This window comes from Mus caroli, unplaced genomic scaffold, assembly GCF_978045245.1.
Source record: "Mus caroli unplaced genomic scaffold, Mus_caroli_1 scaffold_3, whole genome shotgun sequence".
NCBI lineage: Eukaryota > Metazoa > Chordata > Mammalia > Rodentia > Muridae > Mus > Mus caroli.
Genome location: NW_028227258.1, coordinates 66,102,891 through 66,118,507, shown reverse-complemented (window position 1 = coordinate 66,118,507; position 15,617 = coordinate 66,102,891). Strand labels below are relative to the sequence as shown.

Sequence of the window (15,617 nt, the reverse complement as noted above, 5' to 3'; positions counted from 1 at the left end):
AAGGTGACAATTTCAATGAAAATATGTTCAGAGAGTAAAGAACTCTGAAGTGAGTTGGGCCTCCCTAGTATGTGGAACAATCAGCTTTGGCCTCAGTGTCAAAGCCTCTCCCAACTCTTTCAGAAAAGAAGCATTTCCTTTGGAGATGAGATGACATCATTCAGCAGACAAGAAACCAAAAGACACTGTGTGACTGACTGCAGTGTCTGAAGTACACATATAATTTGTGGATGCTAGAGGCTAACCGGACATACATTCCTCTGACTAGTTTTGCCTGAACAGGTCATAGACAAGGTATCACAAAGACTCAATCCAGTGCTTACCAACAGTACAACTTAAATGTTTCACAAGGTAAAAATGCTCTTAGGAACTAGTATGTTAAGGATGAAAGCCAAAAATTAAAAAACAAATAAAAATCCAGCAAAGTCAAAAGCTAAACTCTCTACAACAACCAACAACCAAACAACAAAAACCCAAGCTAGTTTGTTTGCTGAACACCTCATTGTTCTTCTAATTTGGAATACTGAAAATCATTCTAACTATGCCCCTTCAGGTGGGAGGCACAGTATGTCCTTTAAACAAAAATACTCAACAATATGAGCATGCTAAGAAGTACTGAGGAACACACAGTTCTAAGTGACATTGTGAAAAGAGATAGAAAAAGAATGACACTGCCCAGGGCTGGTGGCACATGCCAGTAACTGAGTACTCAGAAAACTAAGACAAGAGGATCTCAAGCTCAAAGCCAGAAAAAGCTACAAAGGAAGACTGTGTTTCAAGAGGTTGAACAGTAATAATTAAACACAACTGGCAGGCATGGTGGTGCATACCTTCAGTCTTAGCACTTAGGAGGCAGAGGCAGGTAGATCTCTGAGTCTGAGGCCAGCCTAGGCTACAGAACAAGTTCTAGGACAGCCAGGGCTATAAACAGAAACCACCACCGCCCTCCAACAAAGAAACAAAAGACCAAACACAACTAAAACTGGACAGGCATAGTATGCACTTTTAATTCTTGTATCCAAGAAGTAGCAGCCAGGGGACCATGGGTTCAAGATCTGCCTTAGTTACAAAGTGAATCTGAGGCCAGCTTGTATATATCAGACTCTGTCTCAAAAGAAGGGGAAAAGTAGCCAGGCGTGGTGGTGCATGCCTTTAATCCCAGGCAGAGGCAGGTGAATTTCTGAGTTCAAAGGCCAACCTGGTCTAAAAGGTGAGTTCCAGGACAGCCAGGGCTATACAGAGAAGCTCTGTCTTGAAAACCAAAAAAAAAAAGAAGTGGAAAAAAACTGGACCACAACTAACTCATTGGCAATTAAATCAAGGCAATTAAAACCAAGACACGGGGCTGGTGAGATGGCTCAGTGGGTTAGAGCACCTGACTGCTCTTCCGAAGGTCCAAAGTTCAAATCCCAGCAACCACATGGTGGCTCACAACCACCCGTAATGAGATCTGATGCCCTCTTCTGGTGCGTCTGAAGACAGCTACAGTGTACTTACATATAATAAATAAATCTTTAAAAAAAAAAAAAAAAAAAAACAAGACACACTGCAAAGAAAAGCTCAATTTTGTTTTCCAGCAGGTATCAATTTTTCTCTGAGAATGTCAGAAAAGTCAAGAAAGGGTCTAAAAGTAAAAGCTTAAAAGTAGTTTGAAGGGCTGGTGAGATGGCTCAGCAGGTTAGAGCACCCGACTGCTCTTCCAAAGGTCCTTAGTTCAAATCCCAGCAACCACATGGTGGCTCACAACCATCCGTAACAAGATCTGACTCCCTCTTCTGGTGTGTCTGAAGACAGCTACAGTGTACTTACATATAATAAATAAATTAAAAAAAAAAAAAACAAAAAGTAGTTTGAAGCGGGTGTGGTGGCGCACACCTTTAGTCCCAGCACTCAGGAGGCAGAGGCAGGCAACCTGGTCTACAGAGGGCTACACAGAGACACCCTGTCTCGAAAAACCAAAACCAAAAAACCCAAACAAGCAAAAAAAGTAGTTTGAATTGGGACAGCTAGATGGCTCATTGGGTAAAGGTACTTACCACCAAGCCCAATGACTTTTAAGTTCAATCCCCAGAACTTGAATGGAGGAAGGAGAGTACCAACTCCTCTACAAGCTGCCTTCTTTTTTTTTTTTTAAATCAAGTCAACTTTTTTTTTATTCTCAGTTACATGCTTTATAGAAAAAGGTGTTGTACAAAAGGTCAGGGTTGTACAAAAAAGGCTAGGTGTCTACATATTCTATTTACACAGTTGAGAGGATGCCCCCACTTCAGGTGCAGCAGCTGCACTTATCCGAAGCGTCTTTGCAGATGCAGCCCTGAGAGCAGGAGCAGCAGCTTTTCTTGCAGGAGGTGCTGCAGGAGGTGCATTTGCAGGAGCCGGAGCAGGATCCACCTGAGGCACAGGAGCAGCTGGGAGTCCATGGGGAGTGGAGGCAGCAGTTGAAGATCGATGAGAGATGATGTTAGAGTTCTAGGAGGACTGTGAGCACACCTTGTCTTCTGACCTCTATATATGCGCACCCTGGCATGCCCCACTACCACATATACACAAAATAAATGTAAAAACATTTGTTTCAGTTTGATCTACCAGTCTTGTCACCTATGAGTCAACATATTGCCAGGAATACCAAGGAATGAGCTACAGGTTTACCAAGATCCTTTAATCCCACTCAGCCTCTCCAGAACACCCTTGTCCTAGTAAGGCTGTCTAAACCTCAGCTGCCCAACTTAGGAAATGAGAAGGTAAAATTAAAATAACTACTTCTGGGGGCTGGTGAGATGGCTCAGTGGTTAAGAGCAATGACTGCTCTTCTGAAGGTCCTGAGTTCAAATCCCAGCAATCACATGGTGGCTCACAACCACCAGTAATGAGATCTGACACCCTCTTTTAGTACAGCTAGAAGACAGCTACAGTGTACTTATTTATAATAATAAATAAATCTTTGGGCCAGAGCTAGCAGGGACTGAGCAAGCAAGGCCTACCAGAACAAGCAGAGGTCCTAAATTCAATTCCCAACAACCAGATGAAGGCTCACAACTATCTGTACCGCTACAGTCTATACTCATATACATAAAATAAATAAACCTTAAAAAAACCAAAAACTATTTTCTTCTAATGTGCCTTTACCTCCAGTACCACAAGGACAAATTTCACTGTATCCCTTGACACCAATATTTTGCTCAAAACCCTAAGGTTTTCTTTTCTTTTCTTTCTTCCTTCCTTCCTTTTCTTTCCCCAAGACAGGGTCTCACTATGTAGCTCTTGTTGTCCTGGAGCTCACTATGTAGACCAGACTAGCCTGGTCTCAAAGAAATCAGCCTACCTCTGTCTACAAGGAATGCTGGTATTTTCTTAAAATACCTGGCATTCTGAATTAGCCAGCCATAGTCCAGAAGCATTTAAGATGATTGACAATGCACCTCCCCGATTCTATGTCCAAAATTAGACTTTCTTTTTGTGGCAGAGAGCCTCTCTTGCTCTACAGCCCTAACTGGCATGAAACTATGTAGACCAGACAGGCCTCAAAGCTTGCAGCAATACTGCTTCTACCTGAGTCCTGGGAATCCTATGAATTCAGGCAAATGCCATCACACTCCACCCTGTTTCTAGCTATCTGGATTAATACACGCCGGGCGTGGTGGCGCACGCCTTTAGTCCCAGCACACTTGGGAGGCAGAGGCAGGCGGATTTCTGAGTTTGAGGCTAGCCTGGTCTACAAAATGAGTTCCAGGACAGCCAGGGCTACACAGAGAAACCCTGTCTCGAACCGCCCCCCCCCCCCAAAAAAAACCCACACATACTCCAGGGTCGAAATATCCTTCAGTTATGAGTTTAATTAGCTTATGCTTGCATTTGATCCTGGGTACTTGGAAGAAAGAGATGTATATGAACAAAATGCATGTATATTTCAGCAAAAACAAAACAAAACAAAAAACAAATAGACAAAAAAACAAAAAAAACATAGCTTTATGACAGCAAAACAAGCATCAACTCCCTGAACAGCACTTCCTTCCACCAGCAAAATAAAAACAGAGGCAGTTGCTTATGGAGCTTTCTCCACACAGCCTAGCTGAGTCACAATTCAAAATGCCTGCCTTTTCCTTCTTCCTTTTCCCCCTCAGATACTGGCTCAAGGCTGAGTTAATGCTTTCTCTGAGACACTGGAATTTCTCCATTTTTCTGACCTCCATGCCTAACTTCAAAGGCATGACTGGGGACTCAATAGTTACTGGCTAGTTAGTTCTTCCAGAGGATAGTTCAATTCCTAGCACCAGCACTGACTCTTCATTACCACCTATAACTTCTGCTCCAAGAACCTAATGCTGTCTTCTACTCTATAGGCACCTGCACACATGTGGCAAGCCTTGACACAGGCACACAAATAGAACCCTGACTCTCTCCATCCACTCTAGCATCTACTACAACCTTCAGCTTGGCTGCTTTATTGTTTTCCCTCAAACTAACAAAATGGTCTCTGAACTTCAAATAAATAGATAAAACGCTAGCTGCTTTTATACACATTGTCCGTGAGAACTTGTACTTTAGCAAGCTAGTTTACCTACACTGTGCAGAGATGAGCCGATACTCTCTATTAATTATATATTCTAAAAGAGACCTCTTCCTTTCCCTCAGAACTCCCCTTTGATACTTCATCTATCCAAATACCATCTCTGAGACACAATGTTGGGCTTAGTTTGGAATATAAAAGAGATTGCCATACTCACTCCAGCAGCACATATACTAAAACTGGAACGATACAGAGAAGATTAGCATGACCCCTGTGCAAAGATGACCCGAAAAATTCATGAAGAGTTCCATATTTTTCTGCATATGTAGCAGAGGATGGCCTAGTCCGACATCAATTGGAGAAGAGGCCGTTGGTCCTGAGAAGGCTCTATGCCCCAGTGTAGGGAAATGCCAGGGCCAGGAAGCAGAAGTGGGTGGGTTGGTGAACAGGGGGAGGGGGGAGGGGAGGGGGGAGCCGGTTTTCCAGGGAAACCAGGAAAGGGGATAACATTTGAAATGTAAATAAAGAAAATATCCAATAAAGTCAAAAAAAAGAGAAAGATTCCCGCAACTGCTATAGAAAAGAGTACTTTTTATCCTCTTCCCCCAACCCCACACTAAGAAAGAAAAGACAGAAAAAGGAACTTCTCATGTTCCCCATGTTGGCCTTGAACTCGAGATCCTCCTCCTCTCACTGTCAAAAGTACTAGGATTACAGTATATACCCCACACCTGGCCTTGCTGCCTTCATTTATTCATTTGTTCACTTTGCACGCACACACATGGGCGCAGACAGACACAGACACACACAGCCTTGCCTTGTTATCTGCTTCATGCCATATAAAGTAAGGATACTCAAAAATCCCAAACTATTTGAAGGCAGAGGCAGCCTGATTTACTTATTTACTATTAGGAAGCCCTGGTCTACATAGCAAGTTACAAACCATCAATGGCTACACAGTGAAACTCAGTCTCAAAAGGAGAAAACGGTTGAACTTTGAAGGATAAAAACCACACTAGGCATAGTGGCATTGACCTGTACTCCCAGCTCAGAAGGCTGAAGCAGGAAAATTATAAAGAAACCAGCCTGGGTAATGCAGGAAGGCTCTATCTCAAAAGGAAAAAAAAAAAAAAGCCCGAGTTGGTTGCTCACTCCCGTATCTCAGCTCCAGAAAGGCTAACACAGAAGGATCACATCAATGAAATATCAATGAAATCTGGCTCATAAAAAAGCAAGCAAGCAAGCAAGCAAGCAAGCAAAAAAAGACACCCTCTCCCCTCTCCTCCATACCCAGCTCTGGTTGTCAAATATCACTGTTCATACTATAGGTCCACAGTCTCCATTATATTATCAAAGAAAAACAAGCTAATAAAATATTTAATAGCTTTTAGGCAGCACATATTTCAGCAAAGGTATTAATCAGAAGAGTTAATATCAACCCGGGAGTCCACAAGTAAAACATACTATTTTGACAAAGCTAACTTTTAAGTATACATACCAACTAATCTCAGATACCAGACACTTATAAACTATAATTACACATGACACTGGGCTTAAACAGCCACAGCAGAAATAAATATTTCAAAAACACTGACAGTATGAAAAGTCAAGTATGCTATGTGTCTGTGCACAGCTACTACTGTAGTTGAAGGTAAAGCACTGAAGTCTTAGGAGTCCAGGAGCAGCTCAGGAAGACCTGATGTTCTTTGTTGTGGTTTAGAAAGAGGTAGGGGGATTAGGCTGGCAGGCAGCTCGGTGGATAAAGGCGTTTGCCACCAATTAACACAGGAAGTCTGAGGACCCACAAGATGGAAGGAAAAAAACTTGCTTCCACTTACAGGCATATACATACACAGGTGTATATTCATATACTCTCAAAGTATTTTTAAATATAATTTTTAAAGCAGAAGGAAGGCCAGGAGGTGGTAGCACATACTTTTAATCCCAGCACTCAGAGGCAGAGGCAGGCAAATCTCTGAGTTCAAGATCAGCATTGTCCACAGAGTGAGTTCCAGGACAACCAGGGATACACAGAGAAACCCTGTTTTGAAAAACAAAACAAAAAAAACACCACCCCACCCCCCCAAAAAAAAACAGGAGGACAGGAGGAGGAAGGTCTGATGAACCACATGTAGCAGCCCATGATGGTTTAAGAAGACAAAAACAAACAAAACAAAGCAAACAAGGAACCCAAACTGTAAGACCAGACAAGCCAGAGCTACACTGCAAACCTCTCAAAAACAGATAGGTTCTCTGCAGTGGTGACACACACCTTTAAACTCACCATTTGGAAGACAGAGAGGCAGGCAGGTTTTGAGTTTGAGGCCAGGCTGATCCACACTGTGAGTTCCAAGACAGCCAAGGTTATACAGAGAAACCCTGATTCAAAAACAAACAAAAAGGAACAAAGAGACAGCTAGGTTATTCCCAAGTCATCTGTGGCTCTGATGCAACCCAACAGATGAGGAGTGACTACTGGGAGGAGCAGAAGCGACCAGAGTGCAGGGCATCTAAGGTTTCAGGTGCTTTTCCTTTGGGACTCAAATGTGATTTTAATCACACAGTTCTTATTTCAGGGAAGCAGTACAATCTTGGCACTCAACTCTCTTTCTAATCTTTGCTCTAATTTCAAATCAAGACTCCAAACACCTGGGTGTGATGACATACACCTTTAGTCCTAGCACTTAGGCAGTAGATGGACCTCTGAGTTCCAGAATAGCATGGTCTACACAGAAATACTTCTAGGCCAACCAAGACAGCATTGTCAGACCCTGCCTCAAAATAACAACAAACATACACTCAAAAACACAAACTCTTGGCTCTCATTTCCAGTAAAAACTCAACTTTGTTACTTGATTGTCAAGAACAGGAAGCCAGGATCTCTGAACCCTAAACAAATGGTCACTGACAACAGTACCTCATCAGACCTGATTTTATGAGGTGGTACTACTGTCCAAATAAAGAAGATAAAAAATAACAAAGGAAGGACATTTTCTTTATACAGCAAACAGCAGAACGCAGGTGTCAAACTACATCACCTTTAATTAACAACCAAATCATATGAACAAGCACAAACCTCTGTAAGATGATTAATTCATTTTAACTGCCTCCTCCAGATTCAAACTTGGTAACTTCTCTAAAGGAAAATATCACTTAAGAGCTTATGATTTGGATAGATCATAATGGCGCACGCTTTTAATCCTAGCACTAGTGAAGCGGAGGCAGGGATCTATGAGTTAAAGACCAGCTTGGTCTACAGAGTGAGCTCCAGGACAGCCAAGGCTACACAGAGAAACCCAGTCTCTTCTTGAACTTATGGTTTCCTAAGTGTTGTGAGGTACACCTGTGATCCCAGCACTTGAGAGGCAGAGGCAGGAGGATCTCATGAGTTTGCAGCCAGCCTGCTCTATACAGTGAGTTCCTGCTCTATACAGTCAGAACTGGATTAAGAGACCCTGTCTCAAAAACAACAAAGAAAGAAAGAAAGAAAGAAAGAAAGAAAGAAAGAAAGAAAGAAAGAAAGAAAGAAAGAAAGCCAGCCGGGTGTGGGGGCGCATGCCTTTAATCCCAGCACTTGGGAGGCAGAGGCAGGTGAATTTCTGAGTTTGAGGCTAGCCTGGTCTACAGAGTGAGTTTCAGGACAGCCAGAGCTACACAGAGAAACCCTGTCTCGAAACGGGAGGCAGAGGCAGGCAGATTTCTGAGTTCGAGGCCAGCCTGGTCTACAAAGTGAGTGCCAGGACAGCCAGGGCTACACAGAGAAACCCTGTCTCGAAAAAAAAAAAAAAAAAAAAAAAAAGAAAAGGAAAAGAAAGAGAAAGAGAAAGAGAAAGAGAAAAAAAAATGTTAAAGGTAATCTAAGCAAGTTAAGGTGGAACAGGCTTATAATCCTAGCACTTACAAGATAAACAGAAAGCTAGAGAGTTCAAGGTTATCTATTATTATTATTATCTATTATATGCAGTTTTTGAGGCACACTTTTGATCCCAGCACTCGTGAGGTAGAAGCAGGTAGATCTCTGAGTTCGAAACCAGCCTGATCTACAGAGGATCTTCCAGGATAGCCAGGGGGTTACATATGAGACCCTGACTCAAAATAAAAGCAAAGAGTGTTTGTTCTTTTCTAAAGGATCCTTGTCAGGTGGCTCACATTGTATGGACTCCAATTCCAGGGGAGGCAAAGCCTCTCTTCTGGCCTCTAAACACAGAGAGATCACAGAGCTAAAAACTGTTGTTGCTGTTTTTGAGACAAGATCCTTTTCCGTACTCCTGGCTATCCTGGAGCTTGCAACATAGAATCACAGAGATTCACAGAAACTCTCCTACCCCTGTCACTCCTATGCTAAGTTTAAAGGCACGTGTCATCTAAAAAAAAAAAAAAAAAAAAACTTTTTTAAAAAGGAGGGTAAGAAAAGTATTTTTTTAACTTGTTTTCTAGCAGAGATACTACCTGACATGATAGGTGGAGGCTTGCTTAAATAACACTCACAAGAGTGATTGGAGGAAGCCGGGCGTGGTGGCGCACGCCTTTAATCCCAGCACTCGGGAGGCAGAGGCAGGCGGATTTCTGAGTTCGAGGCCAGCCTGGTCTACAAAGTGAGTGCCAGGACAGCCAGGGCTACACAGAGAAACCCTGTCTCGAAAAACCAAAAAAAAAAAAAAAAAAAAAAAAAAAAAAAAAAAAAAAAAAAAAAAAGAGTGATTGGAGGCCAAGCATTGTGGCAAATACCTTTAGCCCCAGCACTCAGGAAGCAGACAGTCAGATCTCTGAGTTTCAGGCCAGCCTGGTCTTCAGATCAAGTTCCAGGACAGTCAGGGCTGCACAAAGAAACCCTTGGGGTGGGGGTGGGAGGATGCTTGGCTAATACTAGAAGATTTCAAATAAGAAATCGTCTTTTTTAAAAAAATATTTTTAAAAAAAGAAAGAAAAAGAAAAAGAGCCAGGCAGTGGTGGCGCATGTCTTTAATCCCAGCACTTAGGAAGCAGAGGTGAATTTCTGAGTTTGAGGCTAGCCTGGTCTACAGACAGCCAGGGGTATATAGAGAAACCCTGTCTTGAAAAAAACAAGAAAAGAAAAAGAGAAAAGTCACCTGTGTGGGAGGGATGGTTCAGCTTGGTAAGTGTTTGCTATCTAAGCCTGATGACCAGAGTTTAGTAACCAGCACTCGCATAAAGGTGGGAGGGAGGGAACCAGACTCTGACACACACTCGTCTAATTATGCACTCACACAGTAAAAATAATTCAATAAGTAACATTTCAAAAACAAAACAAAAACCTGTCACTTTTATAAACACTATCCTTTTTCACATTTAGAAAGAAAAAAAGGGTTGTTACAGATCTCTAATGCTTTTAAAGGAAAGGCAAAGTCACCTCCCCAAGAAACTAAAAATAGAGGCACATAAATTAAAATTGCAGCTTATGAAGAAGGTATCTATGACTATGTTTAAGGTGAAACTCAAGTCAACTCAAAATGGCAAGGACAGCCGGGGGTGGTGGCACATGCCTTTAATCCCAGCATTTGGGAGGCCAGCCTGGTCTACAGAGTGAGTTCTAGGACAGCCAGGACTACACAGAGAAACCCTGTCTCAAAATAAAATAAAAGGCAAGGACAAAAATCACAGAAAACAAAACAAAACAAAACAAATAACCCCCCACCACCACCTCATACCCAGCAGCTTCTCAGGCAACAGTTACTGAGGAACACCCAACATTCCTCTGGAGCAGCCTCTGATTCACCCCCATACACATTTGCCCTCCCACAGACAATCTGCTGTGGCTTTTCTTTGCGGGCCTTTCCAGCCCTCAATCCCTACTAATCTCTAACTACTCTGACCTCTCCATATTGCCCAGTTCCTTACGATTTCTTCATACATCATCCTAGGCATTCCTCCAGTCCCTATCCTATTATGCAACATCCTCCCATAGCTCTCAAGTCGCACACACCCCTCCCCGTCTTTATGAAGCTTAACCACAGGCTTAACCCCGGCTCTTCTACAATTCAAGGCTTCATTTCATTTATCCTCCTTCTTTTAGGGTCTTTTGACCTTGACCTCCCTCCTCATCCTGTAGATGTCTCCAAAGTTTCCCTCTGTGCTGGCTATAGTAAGCTCTCATGATCCATCCCAGCACTAAGGCCAGTCAGGAAGGCATGAGAAGTGCCTGTATCAAAATACAAAACAACACAACTCCCCATTCCTTTCCACAGTTGTACAACCTAAAGATAGGAATCACCTAAAGAGTTAATGTGAGAAAGTACGCATGTGGCTGGCTGCTGCTGACAAGAGATGAGAGGAGGAATGACGCACTGGGGGGGCTGGGAGTCTGAGCGGAAAGCCACTCCAAGAACTTACTCCCAATAAAATCCACAATCCCCATGACTCTCCAGTACTTTTAAGTTCCATAATTCCCTCAACATTTTGATCTATTAATTTCACAATCACTTTGGTATCTACCTTACACCAAGAAATTCCCCTTTATCTACTAATACTCCGTTTACGTTATTTTGTCTTATTAAGCCCAGACACTGATGCATGCTAGACGAGACCTCCACTACTAAGCTGTATCCTCAGTCTCCACTGATTCGTTTCTCCACTCCTCTTTTTGTCGTTTCTCTCTTAACCCCCAACCTTCAGTCTCCATCCTTCCTCCTCAAAGTTCTCAACGCAGTCGCCTCTGAGACACTGTGTGAGTTTTCGTCAGCTTCCCTTTTCTCAGCGACATCCATCCTTTCCCCCAGACTCCTCTAGTAATAGAATTGTCTACTACTTCAAAGTCCGGTCCTGTCCTCCCTTAGGGGCAACCCCTCGGACATCCTCAGCTACAGGTCCCCTCCCAGGACTCGGTCTTGTTCCCATCTCACAGTCCTCCTCAGTCGGCCGCCCGCGTCCCACCCGACTCACCTGCGGTACCAGCAGGGGCCCCGGCATCAAGGGATGAAAACCCGGCCGCCGCTGGCCCTGAGGAGGCGGACGCCATCTTGGCAGCCCCCTCCCCCTCAGCGGCTTCGCTCCCTTTCAATCCGGCTTTTCCTTTTCTCGGAATCGAATCTTCCCCACGTCTCTTCACAGAACCCGCGTTCGGCGGGCTTCTCACAGGCGTTGTTCAGGCTCCAGGACAAGCTCAGGACCGCACCACTTGCCCGGCATGGGGGAGAGCTGTAGCCTCGCACCTTCCTAGCAACTTGAACTGCTCTCCGCCAAAGCTACCTTCTCTTACTAGACAGGAACACTCGAGCCGGGCCCCGGGAGTCCCGCGTCTCGGATAGAACAAACCTAAAGGAAAACCTAGGCACCTGAGGTGCCCCCAAAAGCGAATGCCCCCCCTCCCTCACCTCCCCAGCCACTGCCTGTTTATCCCCAACTCCACCGCTCGGCTCAGGGTGGGCGGCCAAGGAAACCCCGGTATTGCGCATGCGCCACAGCTTCTCGGCGCTCGTCTATCTAGCCGGAGAAAAGAGAAACCAATCGGAGGGGACTTCAGATCACGTGACAGACGCACGTCACACCCCCAAGGAATCCACCGACCGGAGACTGTGTGTCTACGGTGGCTCAGTAGGCCAATATAGATTCGTATCTTTGATCGTGTTGCTACGAACTCTTGTTGAGAATCAGCTGGACCGGGATGGACTGAGCGCCTCAAATGACAGTCCTGGAAAGAATTCGGAACACAGCTCTTGTGTCAAGTCCGAAATGCTAAGCTCTTGTGCACTACAAAACATCACAACCATCAAGAATTCTTCCAGCCTTTACTGTTTAAGGTGTCGGCTTGTGGGATCTTCCTTCTAAAGACATAAAAATAGATGTTTTGTTTACTTCAAACAGTGCTAGACACAGCGACAGAGTTCATTAAATGTAAATATTTGATAAATAAGGCAATGAGGATTTGTCAACAATATAAGAAGAAAAGTAAGAAAAATACATAAAAATAAAGTTTAAAAGACCTGTCAAAAAGACTAGACTATCAAATAACCTCCCCCTATCCAAAGTCCTCCTTAGCATTCAGTTGCTAATTATCTATACTCCAAAGGGCATGGAAATACAGAGGGATTCTACTCTAGCCTAGTCGTCATATGAACTCTGCCCAGTTTTTACAAAGAACCCTAGCAGCTGTGAATATTATGGGAAGCCTAGGGAAGGCCTTTCTGAACAAGCGCTTCTGAAAAGCAAAGACTGTGTGCTAAAGTTCTATGTCCACCTCCTGTTACATTTTTGTACAAGGTAATCACTCAATAATTATTTGTGAAATGAATAAATAAAAGGCATGGGAAAAAATCTCCAGCTTATTGGTTCTAAAGTGGCCTGGACACCTATCCAGATGTTCCTCCAAAGGGAACCCAGGGCCAGAGCATCCATCAAATATCTCCCATTCCTTAACCTCAGATTTGTTCCTCTGCCTTCAAGACCTAAAATATTTGTTTCCTTACTGCCATCTGCTGGATTCTTTGTGCTCCCTTGGGTACTAAAGATTGACAAACTTCATTTGATAGAATCAGCATCTCTAATTCAACAGCATTTTGACTCACTCGGTAGCACTGAAGTATTGTATGTTGTACTGTACCTGAAACCTTCGCCCTGCTGACTGTTACTGGCATCAGACAGTGCTATTCACTCACAGGTGAAGTTGTGTCTCACAGATACTTAGTAAATACTGTTGAATAAATTGTCTATATTTCCAGAAAAGGCATTCAGTCACCTGGGAGCTGTTAAGACCACTCATCAGATAAAGGCACCAAACTATGCCTAGGTCCATGAGATGGGATAAGAGAATTGATCCATTCAAGTTTTCCTCTGTCCTCCTCTTGCACAAGTTAACCAACACTTGAGTTAAGTGTAAACTCAGCTGATTCTATTTCCTAAGGTGCTCTAAAAATCAAATGAGGTAGAGATTAAAGCTATTTCAGACTCTGAAATTATAAGTAGGCAAAAAGGACCTAAATGCCTAAGGCAGTTAAAAACAGAATTATCTCCCTATAATTTGTATTTCAGCTCTGAAAGAAAAAATTTTAAAAACCTATCTTAAGCTTCCTAGGGGCCTTTGTCTCTACATCTCCCAGGAAATGGTCACTGTCACAGCCTCACCTTGTGTTATCCACTTATGTGTGTGACTCCCTCATAAGATGATACTTTTTAGAGCAAAGATGATGGCTTTTCATTTTTTACATCTCAAGAATGTAGACTATTGCCACGCAGTGGTGGCACACGCCTTTAATCCCAGCACTTGGGAGGCAGAGGCAGGTGGATTTCTGAGTTTGAGGCCAGCCTGGTCTACAGAGTGAGTTCCAGGACAGCCAGGGCTACACAGAGAAACCTTGTCTCGAAAAAAAAAAATAATAAATAATAATAATAATAATAATAATAATAATACATTATCTTTAAACATCTGGCTTGGTGGCACACGCCTGAGGTTCCAGCTCCACAGATAGCTAAGATCCCTTACCTTGTTCCCTTGAGTTTTCTTCCTCCCCCCCCCCCCAATCTTGATTTCCGAAAGAGCCTGGACGATAGGCAAAATATAGCATACCTTTATCTCAGGGGTAAATGTAACCAAAAGGAGGGCTTGGAATGTTTAGGAAGCAGGTATTCTACCCCTCTGTCTCTCTGCCCCAGCTCTTACTCAGTCTCGAGGTGTTCTCTGAGTCACCGGGTTACTCTTCCCTAGTGACATTCCTAGCATAGCAGAACTGGGGTGACTGGGCAAGGTGTGGGAGCTGGGGCAGAGCAGAACGCTGTGGCTTGGTGCTCCTGAGGAAATGGCAAAGGGAGTTCACCAATACATACTTTCAGAAAGGAGGCAATCTGGTGACCTCAAAGAAGGGCCACCCATTCGGTCTTCAGTGCATGTAAGTGTGCTTTATCAAAGCACCTTTTGGGGATAGGGGTGTAGTTCAGTATTAGAGAACTTACCTATCTTATACACTACTCTGAATTTAATCCTTGGTGTTAGAAAAAAAAAAACAGAAATAAAGATAAAACCAAAAAACAGTAAAAGAATGAATACCTTCTTCATTCAGTTAGTCTTTCATTATTTACCTAAACCTAGCCTATTGCAGGCACTCACATTTGTAGTATAGACAGACACAATCCTTGGCCTCACTTGCGATGCACCTTAGTAGTAGAATGCTTTTCTAGAGTTCCTGAGACCTTGGGTTCAATTCCCAGCAATGAAGGGGAAACACACACACACACACACTCCAAAACAAAACCAAACTCTTCCCTTAACCTAGCAGCATGGAACACGGAGAAGACCACAGCAGACCAGTCCATGACTGGCAAGCTTCGAGTACCAGTCTCCAAAACCAAAACTCAGCAGATAGAGGAGCTTGCCATCAAGCCTGGTGACCTGACTTTGACCCCAGATTCCACACAGTAAACGTGGAGAGCCAGCTCCTGCACGTTTGTCTTCTGACCTCCACACCAGTGCAGTGGTACATGCTCACACACATGAACATAAACACATAGTTAAAAAAAAAGTCATACAAATTTTTAAAAAGATTTATTTATTTTATGTAGATGAGTATACTGTAGCTGTCTTCAGACACACCAGAAGAGGACATCAGATCCCATTACAGATGGTTGTGAGCCACCATGTGGTTGCTGGAAATTTAATTCACTCAGGAAGAGCAGTCAGTGCCCTCTCCCGGTGTGTCTGAAGACAACAATAGTGTACTCATATTGAATAAATAAATAAATACATACATACATTCTTTTTTTTTTTTTTGAGACAGGGTTTCTCTGTGTAGCCCTGGCCGTCCTGGAACTCACTCTGTAGACCAGGCTGACCTCAAACTCAGAAATCCACCTGCTTCTGCCTCCCAAGTGCTGGGATTAAAGGCGTGTGCCACCACTGCCTGGCAGAAATAAATTTAAAAAAAAAAAAAAAAAAAGCAAGTGGAAGCGGAGAGGGGAAAGGAGTTTGCTATGAGGCAGGCCTACTTGGCGCACACCTTTAATTCCATCACCGGGAGGCAGAGGCAGGAAGATCTCTGAGTTCGAGGGCAGCTTGCTTTACACAGGTAGCTCCAGGCCAGCCAGGACTGTAAAGTGAGAACCTGTCTGTAGAAAAACAAACAAAATATCTAGGTAAGGAGGAGGAACCCTGGTACGGTCCCCT

At 43.5% G+C, this 15,617-nt stretch overlaps 1 protein-coding gene and 1 non-coding gene across 4 annotated transcripts in view; one reads left to right on the top strand and one right to left on the bottom strand.

Moving 5' to 3' along the window:
• Nucleotides 1-11,923, bottom strand: part of Pip5k1a (phosphatidylinositol-4-phosphate 5-kinase type 1 alpha) — a 48,234-nt gene extending 36,311 nt beyond the window's left edge. Inside the window, exon 1 of one of the 3 annotated variants that reach the window (XM_021158185.3) lies at nt 11,408-11,923. In XM_021158185.3, the coding sequence (XP_021013844.1) occupies nt 11,408-11,483 (76 nt within the window). In that variant the 5' untranslated portion in view covers nt 11,484-11,923. Of the gene's footprint in view, nt 1-6,791; nt 6,921-11,407 lie in introns of those variants that run through there. The other 2 variants (XM_021158186.3, XM_085835678.1) reach the window with 2 other exon arrangements.
• On the top strand, nt 4,717-4,824 carry LOC115030669 (U6 spliceosomal RNA). The gene has a single exon (XR_003836275.1). It is a non-coding gene; the product is annotated as a U6 spliceosomal RNA (small nuclear RNA).
• Nucleotides 11,924-15,617: the final 3,694 nt, after the last annotated feature.